The sequence below is a fragment of the Bos javanicus genome, chromosome 14, assembly GCF_032452875.1.
Source record: "Bos javanicus breed banteng chromosome 14, ARS-OSU_banteng_1.0, whole genome shotgun sequence".
Lineage (NCBI taxonomy): Eukaryota > Metazoa > Chordata > Mammalia > Artiodactyla > Bovidae > Bos > Bos javanicus.
Genome location: NC_083881.1, coordinates 68,112,088 through 68,122,945, shown reverse-complemented (window position 1 = coordinate 68,122,945; position 10,858 = coordinate 68,112,088). Strand labels below are relative to the sequence as shown.

The 10,858-nt window shown below is 47.3% G+C and overlaps 1 protein-coding gene across 1 annotated transcript in view; it reads left to right on the top strand.

Moving 5' to 3' along the window:
* The first annotated feature begins 249 nt into the window (after positions 1–249).
* PTDSS1 (phosphatidylserine synthase 1) overlaps positions 250–10,858 on the top strand; it is a 67,549-nt gene continuing 56,940 nt past the window's right edge. The window contains exon 1 of the mRNA XM_061439319.1: positions 250–558. Coding sequence (XP_061295303.1) covers positions 380–558 — 179 coding nt within the window. The 5' untranslated portion in view covers positions 250–379. The remainder of the gene's footprint in view (positions 559–10,858) is intronic.

Here is a 10,858-nt window from a genome sequence, read left to right as displayed (position 1 = left end):
AGGCCGCGTGGACCGCGCCGGCCCCGCCCCCCGCGCCGGCCCCGCCCCCCGCGCCGGCCCCGCCCCCCGCGCCGGCCCCGCCCCCCGCGCCGGCCCCGCCCCCCGCGCCGGCCCCGCCCCCCGCGCCGGCCCCGCCCCCCGCGCCGGCCCCGCCCCCCGCGCCGGCCCCGCCCCCCGCGCCGGCCCCGCCCCCCGCGCCGGCCCCGCCCCCCGCGCCGGCCCCGCCCGCGGCTCGCCCCGCCCGAGCTGCTCACCAACCTGGCCCCGGCGTCGGCCCGGCCGCCAGCCCTCCCGCTGCGGCTCGTCCGCCCCCCGCTCCCCCACCCCAGGCTCCCAGCCTCCGCGGGCCGGGGCGCGCCGCGGGACCGGGAGGCGGGCCATGGCGTCCTGCGTGGGGAGCCGGACCCTGAGTAAAGATGATGTGAACTACAAGATGCATTTCCGGATGATCAACGAGCAGCAAGTGGAGGACATCACCATCGACTTCTTCTACCGGCCGCACACCATCACTCTGCTCAGCTTCACCATCGTCAGCCTCATGTACTTCGCCTTCACCAGGTGCGGGGCGGCCCTGGCGCGCCCGAGGGCGAAGGGGAAGGGGCTGGCTGGGGACGCGGCGGGGCGGGGGGTGGGGAGAGCCATGGCCGGGAGAGGAAGCGGGCTCGTTCTCTCCCAGCGCGGGCTCGCCCGCCGACGCCTCTGTCCCCGAGCACACCCAGCTTCGCTCCCCTACCGCTCCTCGGGGACCGGCTCTTGTCCCTTCCCTGCGACCCACGTCCATCCTCCACCCACCCTCACGCCTGTCCCCATACCGCCTCTCCCCATGCAGCGCCTCGGGCCACCCCGGGAACACGCGTGGCTCCGCTGGCGCGATCGCCCTCCCTCCCCCCTCCCCGGCTCCCAGCATCGTTCCCCTCTCCACGCATCACGACACCGGCCCCCTCCTCTCCGGCCTCCGTCCCCGCCTAGCACACCGCATGAATCATCTGGTATGCACCACTTGCAGCGCACATGTCCCCGCTGCAAACACCCCACTCTACGGGCGTCTTTCACGTGCCATGCCCAGGCCCAGGACGTAATCCAGACCCCTTCCCCGCCGAGCTCCTCCAGGGTTCAGCACTACCTGCCCACAAAAATGTACTCCACTGTGCGTTGTACGGCAGTCGTCTCGCATAACCCTTCCCGAAGCCCCAGACACGACCGCTTGTACCACAACACAAACTGCCAGCCATGCGCACACACATCACAGCCAACATTCCAGTACTGCCACACAGACCCCCCAGCCCATCACACAACACACGGTGCCCGCTCTGTTCTCTTATCCCGGCATACATGCTGAAATGAGACATTGTCAGGCCACTGTAGCAATGCCTGGTGCGTTGTAGATGCTATGGAAAGGGTTAAATAAAACACGCACACCACACACACTATAGCACAACTCTCTTACTGCCTGAAAACATACATGCACACTCACTCACAGCACTTCTTATGTACCCTTGTGCCTAGGAGCTACCCCGTCCAACTCTTGTTGGCCCACAGCTTATAGCTACCTCACTGAGTATGAGGTCCCTCAGCCCCAAGCCAAGGAACTGATTCATGCCTAAAGGACAGGTATACCCTGGGTCCTACTTATAAGGGTTTATATTTTCTGAATGAATCTCTTTAACGAAAAAAATGTGTGTTTATACCAACCATGCTTAAGCACTAACCTAGAGATGTGGAGTTTTGGAGCCAGACTACTGGTTGCAAGACTATTTGTGTGACCTTGGTTAAGTGGTTTAGCCTTTCTCTGAGCCTCAGGATTCTCCTCTGTAGAATGGGGATAAAATAGGTCCTTACCTAATATGGAGTTATAAGGATTAAATGAACATGTGTGAATGTATTTAACAGAGTACCTGGCACATGATGCATAATTAATGTCAGTGCAGTTCAGTTCAGTCGTGTCTGACTCTGTGACCCTATGGACTGCAGCACTCCAGGCCTCCCTGTCTGTTACCAACTCCCGGAATTTACTCAAACTCCTGCCTATTGAGTCAGTGATGCCATCCAACCATCTCATCCTCTGTCATCCCCTTCTCTTCCTGCCTTCAATCATTCCCAGCATCAGGGTCTTTTCCAATGAGTCAGTTCTTTGCATCAGGTGGCCAAAATATTGGAGTTTCAGCTTCAGCATCAGTCCTTCCAATGAATATTCAGGACTGATCTCCTTTAGGATGGACTGGTTGGATCTCTTTGCAGTCCAAGGGACTCTCAAGAGTCTTCTCCAACACCACAGTTCAAAAGCATCAGTTCTTCGGTGCTCAGCTTCCTTTATAGTTCAACTCTCACATCCATACATGACTACTGGAAACACCAAAGCTTTGACTAGACGGACCTTTCTTCCCTCCTAATATATTTATCCAACAATCAGTGGTTCTCATCCCTCACAGAAACTGTTCAGGAGTATATTTGGTGACCTCAGCATTGGGGGAACTTCTGATATGTAGCAGGTGGGGGTTAAGGATCCTAAATGTGTAAACGCCAGGGATAGCGTTTAAGGTAAAGAATTGTCCCTGACTCACAGGCACACGTGTGCACCTACACACTTGTATACATGCAAGTGCCAATGGTATCTCCCTTGAGAATCAATGCAACTTTTTCAGATTTTCATAAAACTGATAATGTCCTCCTACAATACACTTGTTCCTTTCCTCCACAATCCATTTAACTCTTGGTTCTTATTTTGTAAGTGTTTATCTATTTGTGTGAATCTATCTACAGGCATAAAGCGTATGGAACAATTAATGATTGAGGCAAACAGCTACTTTTATGGTAAAATATTCTGCTAATTCTCTGTGGAGTAAGGACAGATATTTTCAGAGTATCCAACCAAGAATAAGCTTTGGAGAGAAGTCTTGTCCCTAATTATGGTTATCTTCAAATACTTATCATGTCATTTGACTTTACCACCTAGTATCTGTGTCTGTGTGGCCACTTAATATTGCTTAGCCCCTGATTGCTTATCAGTACATAAAGTGAAATATTTAGTAATACCTGATAGGATTTCATTTTAAGTGTTCAATTCATCTTTTTAGATAACCTGTATTTAGCTTGTGCATGGTAAGTTGCTTCTGTCCTGTCTGGCTTTGGTGACTCTATGGACTGTAGCCCGCCAGTCTTCTCTGTCCATGGGATTCTCCAGGCAAGAATACTGGAGTGGATTGCTACTGCCTGCTCCAGGGGATCTTCTCGACTCAGGGACTGAACCCATGACTCAGGTCTCCTGCTTTGTAGGCGGGTTCTTGACTCAATGCATAATGAATAGTAATTGCTCAGTAAACGTTAACTATTATTATTACATCATTTCATTGTGTGCTGCTGCCTCCTAAATTAGATTTTTCATTGAGTGAGGGTGTGGTGTGCTCTATAATTAAGAAAAAGAATAAAAACTTTGGAAAAATGGACAATGCTTTGCCTGGAGAACATATATTCCTGTTTTATATTAACTTCAGTTTTACTTTGTCTCATGTGGATTGGCAAGGATAGAGTTAGTACAGGAGTTTCTTTGGAAATTAGAAAAGTAATTATGCTATTTTACTTTAAATAATAAGAAGCAAGAATGAGCGGTGTGTTTCAACCTTTTACCTTATTATTCTAGGCCCTTTCAGAACAGATTTCTCTTCCTCTTTTCTAATATGGAAAGTCACATTCTTCTGGAAGTTCCCTTTTACAGCATGTCCTGCCAAAGCATTCAATAAATTACAGCAGTGAAAGTATAAGAAATGAGTGTGAATTTTAACAGCTTGTCAAAAGTAATAGAAAAGGCATAATCTGAACTGTAGGCTATGGTCTTTTCCAAAACTGATTATGATTTTACTTCTTCCCCTCATTTCACAGAGACAGAAATCATACATTAAAGAACTACTTCAGAACAAGTTTCATGTTATATAAAATCATAAGCACCATTAGTACAATTAGTACTTACTGTCTTACTCATTTTTTGTAGTGATTTGTGACCCTTTAAACTGAGACATTACTGTGATCGCTCTGTCTTTTTCCATAAAGATTGAAAGTAATGACTTCTTAAATGAAGATTAATCATTTTGTACTCTTTTGCAGTAAGAACCTTATTTTATAACAGGGTTTGAGTTGGTGACTGTTCAGTGCAGTTCTTTCAGTAAAACTTTAAAAATATGTCTTAAAGTTTGTTTTTCAAAAACCAGTAGTTGAAGAGAGCCAGGGGTAGAATACTTTCCCGGTGTCAGATTACCAGTATGCATGAAACACTACCTGGGTCATGACACGTGGTGCAGAGACACAGCAAGAATTTAGGATTGCAAGGATTAGGTGCCTTACACAGGAGTCCAAGACAAGTTTGTATTCGTCCAGTGGTGCTTTTGTTAAATGGCAGCTAGGCCAACTCACTGTTGAATCATAGCGTTTCAGTCTCCAGCCCCTATCAGTGTCAACACAGTAAAGCCAGATGCTATCGAATCCTGCCGCCTAAGATTGGAAAAAGCGCACTTTGCCACATTTTAGGGTAACCAGTTTTAGAAGTCAAATGCCTCTGCATATGTCTTATAAAAGTGTATTCAGCCAACGTGGGGAGAGGAGAACCTTTGTCTTAAGCTCTGAGCTCGCCTTTCATAGGTTGGTAAACATGTTGAATAGCCTTAGTTTCAGACACTCGGGCTTTAGATTTGAAAATGCCAACATCTACTAGATCCCATTGGTAACAGGTCACTGTCTCCTCAAGAGGCTCCTGGCAGTAAAATAGTGAAACAGTCTCTCCAGTGACACTTGTCCAGCAAAAGTCATCACTTGCTCAGAAGAGATTGCCTTCCTGCAGCTTCCTGTTCAGAAGGGGTCATCCACTCACCTGGGCTAATTTTTCTCCTTAATGTGGGACTGAGGAGGCGGATGTGGGCAGGCACATGGTCAGACTTTTGACTGATTGATTTCTACTTGTTCGTGATAGTGGTTTTCGCTCATTTCCCTTAGCGGCTCCGAAGCTCCAGCTTTTCTTGATCTTACTGTGCAGGCATAGTTCCACCTTCTGTGTCTCTTCCCTCCTGGAGACCTGCCAGCCTTCCCTGTTTTTCCCCTTTAGACCATATCAATTCCCATTAGAAACTGTCTCCTGATACTGCTGATTCAGTTGTCTCGAGCCTATTTCCTTTAGGTACAGCGTGTTCTTTCTTCCCCACTAACAGAAGGCCTTGGGTGTCCTTGTTCCCGGATACCAGCAACATTAAATGACTGTCCACGGCAGCTGTGTGCTGGGTGACAGCAGCCCGGGAGGTAGAGGGGTGCCTGTGTTAGGCCCTCTCGAAAGAAGTCCAGTTCACCCTCTTAACATTTCTCTTCCTCACTTCCTATGTAAATCATGGCTTTTTTAATTGGATTAAAATAAGCACCTCTTTATATCCTTTCTTGTCCTTATTTCTGGTGTTTTATGTCCTTAATTGGAGAAGGAAATGGCAACCCACTCCAGTATTCTTGCCTAGAGAATCCCGTAGACAGAGGAGCCTGGTGGGCTGCGGTCCATAGGGTCACACAGAGTCGGACACAGCTGAAGCGACTTAGCATGCATGCATGCGTGTATGTCCTTAATAAGATTATTCATTTCTCGAAAGGGAAAACGTGTCATATTTCTTTGGGGTCTTTGTGTATACCCCAAAGATATACATATATATATATATATATATTTCATGTCATATTTCTTTGGGGTAATGTATATAACGGGGTAAAGTATATAATGTATATTTCTTTGGGGTAAATAGCACTGGGTGACACACAGAACTATTTGGTTTAGCTGATGCTGACCTTGGAGAGTTGCTTGCCTAGTACTGCGGCCTAGTGTCTAGCACGTTATATATCGTTCTATTACCAATGACAATGCAGTTTGTCTTGTGATAGAATCCCTCTCGCCCCAGATTTCTGTAGAGATGTTCACAAGCTTTTTAGGGTCAACAAATTTGAAAGCCCAGGACTCGTTCAGGCAGCAAGGACTGCTTCCTGAGCCCTCGGTTGTACTCAGTGTACTTCAGCAGTCCGTGTTCCACCCAGCCCAGGTCTCCGGCATCCTGGAGTTCATCTAGTTTATCTTCACCAGGTCCAGCTGGGCCTCAGTAGCATTCAGAGTTGTCCTCCTCTGCCCGTGCCCAGGCTTTAGCTCACAAACCCCAGCTCTTTGGCATAAGACACGCCCAGGCCTTGACCGCCCTTCCCTTCAGACCATCCTCCGCCCTGCTTTCCTCACAACCTTTTGAAGTCAGGATCTTGATCCAGTCCGTCTGTGTACAGTCTTTCCCTAGATCTCTGTTACCTGTCGGGAGTGCCTGCTGGCCCCTGAGGGCCTTCGTTATAGAACCTTATCCCTGCCTCCACTGTACATGGCACACGCTGCCGGCCCGGGCAGCCCCACACCTGGTGCCAGGCTGGTACCTCCCTCTGACTTGAGAGCGCCTTCTGCCTACCCACGAGCCCATGGCATCCCTGGCAACCGTCCCGATGGTCCCCTCCCAGACCCCTTTCTTGGTGGTTCCTGGAAGCTCAGAGGAAGAAGTGTTTATGTACAGTTAAGTCTCCTACATATGAACAGGTTCCTCCAAGGGTGCATTCATAAGTCCAGTTTGTTCGGAAGTCCAGAATTCGCCAAGATACACAATTGGAGGGCAGGCTGCAGTTTCACTCAGGCCTGATGTTGATGGAATGCACATTTCACACCTCTGGACGTTCAAAACTTGAAGGTTCATAGGTATGGGACTTACTATATACTTCGAAATGTCTTTTATTAGTATTTCTCTCTCCTATTGTAATATTTGTTTTTATATCAATTTATTGAGGGCAGATATCTTAGTCATCGCAGAATACACACCCAGTAAAATGCTAAATGAGTCAAATATGAAAAATCATTTATACAATATGAACTTTCAAAAAATATCACTCTTCTCTGTCAGTTGCTATTTCAGCTCTAATTCTCGAAAAGAATCTAACATTTTATGAAATGAAATGAATGTGGTCTTCAAAGCTAATATCAAAGTTAGTTAACATTAGTCCACTTTGTAACTTGAGACTGAGTTTTCCATTGGGAGAGAGGCTCCTTAACGGTGTGTAGCCTCCTGAACATGACCCTATCTTTGTGTCTCAGTTTCAGAGATTCCTATTAAAGAGATGGAAAGGCGAAGATGACAGGGGGAGAGGGGACAACCAACTCTGCGTTTAAGAGTCAAGGTTAAGGATTCCTTACCTTCTTGGCCCCAGGGAGACAGCCGTGGTTAAAGATAGTCTAGAGTGGAAGGTTTGCTTGTTGTCCCTGGTCTTTTTGCTCACTGCCTGCAACCTGTTCAAGTTTAAAAATCCTAGGCCAAAGCTTTTTGTGTTCAAACCTTTGTTAAAAAAATATTAGGGCTTTCCTTTCACTTGTCCTGCTTTTCGGGTTCTGTCTTGGGTAGTTGTTGTTTAATCACTAAGTCGTGCCCGACTCTTTTGCGACCCCATGGACCGTAGCCCGCCAGGCTCCTCTGTCCACGGGACTGCCCAGGCAAGAATGCTGGAGTGGGTTTCCATTTCCTCCTCCAGGGGATCTTCCCGACCCAGGGATCGAATCCATGTGTCCTGCATTGCAGACAGATTTTTACCGCTGAGTTGCTGGGGGTGTTTCAGCCCCTGGCTGGTCAGCGCCAAGGCAGGAGAATCACCTGCAGGGGGCCTCTGGGCCTGGGCCGTGGTTCCTTCTCACGCTTCTTGGGTCACACACCTGCTCCGCCCTGGCCTCTTCCCGTCTCTGGCACCCACCATGTTGAGAAGGCCTGCTCTGTGCCAGGCCTTGTGCTGGGTGCTGGAGCTGCTGCAGGTGAATGAGAAGGGATCTTAAATGACAATTTTCCTGTAATCTGTCCATTTGGTGTTTTAGCTGTGTATGGTCAGGGCTACCCCAGCGTGCTGCTGGAACACCTCCTAAATTTAGCAGGGCAAGGGGAAAAGAACTTTGGCCTCCCTGAGCTCATCTGTATCATATGGGTCAGTGTAGCAATCTTGACCTCCAGCCAGCATTCCAGAAGCCCTGGCACCTACTTCATTTTGCCTCTGTTTGTTATAACTGTGGGCAAGATAAAGCAAGAGCTTTATTTTCCTCATTCTCCAAGTAATGATAATACTACCCCGAAAACTGTGGAGCAATTCAACCAAATGGCAGCTGGGAAAGGCCTTTGGAAAGTTCAGCAGCTCCAAGACCGAGGTGCCTGTTGTTAGGAGCCTCAGAGGACCTAGCAAAGAGGTCAGGGCGCTGCTACAGCCTCACAGTTCTAAGTCTGAAGTCCTCTTATTTTTTGTTGCCGTAAAGCAAAATGTCTTAGTTGAGCAAGAATCCTGAGACCAGGGAAAGTCAAGATGGGGCTCTGGCAGCCCTGACTGCAGATTACAAGCCTGCCTGGGAAGTGGGAACCATATTGCCCCTGGCAAAGCCTGAGGAGATGGTACCGACTCCACAAACGGGTCAATCTTGTGGGAACGATCGGGGGGTTTTTTTTGGGTTTAGGGGGTTTTGTTGGGTTAATCAGAGGCTGTTCCAGCAAATTAAAAACTTCTCTCAGGCCAAAGTTATACTAAGATAATTATTTAATTTTTGTGTCTTACTGTGCTTTTCATCATGATTCTCTCAAAGAGTCAGGACTATGTCTGTTCATCTTTGTCCACAACGATAGGTGTTGGCTAGCTGAGCGAATGAGTGGGTAGAAATTACAAATTACTAACTGACAGGCCGTCTGTGCCAGGCAGTGCTCTAAGTCCCTCACATGTGTTATTTTATCCTCAGAGCAACCCAGTGAGGTGGAACTGTTACTCTCCTGTGATAAACCAGGGCACAGAGAGGCTGCATAATTTGCCCGAGGTCACACAGGCTGATAGTGTGAATTCAGAATTCAGGCCCAGGCTGTCTGGCCACAAACCTGTCCTCCTTGTCACTGCCTCCTAAACAGCCTCCTAAAGGGGAAAACACTTAGCCTTTGGGGTCAGTAAAATGTAGATTGTGATCATTTCCCCTTCAAGGGTGTTACGAAGATTAAGAGAACTAATGCAGAGCAGCTGTAGCCAGGCTTCTGAGAGGCACAGACCTAGTGGATGTCAGGAGATAAATGCTTCTCGTCCTCTGATGGAAGGTTTCTGGAATCCATAGTGTGGTCTTTGTAGCCTTTGCCGCCAAGTTGCTTTTCATGATTAACTATGGAAAATGTCCATATTCTTTGGCGTGTGGTTAAGTCTCTGGATGATGGGGAGCTGAGGGTCTCACAGAGTGGCCCCAGTCAGCTAGTGGGGAGGCCGGTGGGCGGGGGGCAGCCTCCTCAGTCATCCATTCCGTTCTTTCTACACGCCCACATTTTGTAGGCACTGTGCGGGTGCCCTCTCTGCTCTCAGGAAACTCAGAAGGCCTAGTGGGAACCCCTGGTCTGATCTGACTCAGATTTCTTCTTTCGCTCACTGGCCTACCCTTCGGTCTTTGATCACAGGAGTGTGATCTTCCTGTACTGCATGTTTTCACTTTTACCAAAGAGCTTGCTGTCCGTCTTTGATACTTTTTTTTTTCTAATTAGGCAAATATAAAATGGCCAACTTTTCAGACTTGCTGCTATTTTATTCAGATTTAATCGGCCTTTTTTTTTTTTTTTTTCCTTTTTTTAACTCCCAAAACTAGGCCATTCTTTGATCCCATCTTTCTAGTAAGATTGCTCAGAATTTACAAAATTGCAGCTTCATTGTTTATCGCCGATCTCAAGTTCTTAACAAATTTAATGTTGATGTATAATCCACTTTTTGGAAAGTAATATATCTACATTGCTTAAAATCCAAGATATTCCACTGGGTGTATGGTGAGAAGTCTCCCCCAACTCTTCATTTACTCTCTTTGGATAAAACAGAGTGATCATTTCTTGGGTGGATTTCCAGACACCCTGTGGAGCTCAGAGCACAAGTTACAAGTTACGTATACCTATGCATGCTCTTCTTCTTGCACAAAAAGTTGCTTACTATACTCCCGTTCTGCAAATTGCTTTGTTTACTTCATGATCTCTTAAATTACTCTGTACTAGTTAATTAAAAGCATCTTCATTGTTTTGATGGCTGCCTACTTTGCTGACAAAGGTCCATTTAGTCAGAGCTATGGTTTTTCCAGTAGTCATGTATGGATGTGAGAGTTGGACTATAAAGAAAGCTGAGCGCCAAAGAATTGATGCTTTTGAACTGTGGTATTGGAGAAGACTCTTGAGAGTTCCTTGGACTGCAAGGAGATCCAACCAGTCCATCCTAAAGCAGATCAGTCCTGAATATTCATTGGAAGGACTAATACTGAAGCTCCAATACTTTGGCTACCGGATACGAAGAGCAGACTCATTGGAAAAGACCCTGATTCTGGGAAAGATTGAAGGCAGGAGGAGAATGGGATGACAGAGGGTGAGATGGTTGGATGGCATCACCAACTCTATGGACATGAGTTTGAGCAAGCTCCGGGAGTTGGTGATGGACAGGGAAGCCTGATGTGCTGCAGTCCACAGGGTCGCAAAGAGTCAGACACGACTGAGCGACTGAACAGCAACAAGTACTTGCTTGTGAGCCAGAGCCGTAATTTTTTAACGTCTCTTTTAGTTGTTTCCTTGTTTTGCTAAAACATACAATGCTATGGTGAGCAGCCTTGTACATATGTCATTTTTGCATAGATGAGGGTATTATCTGTGAGATATATTCTTGTACATGGAGTTGCTGAGTCACAGAATATATGCATTTATAAATTAATGTGTTGTCAAATGCCCCCCCATAAAGGTAGTGTGTGAGAATACCTGTTTATCAATTTCTTTCCTTTTTCCATAAGGTAAGGAAGAGTCAT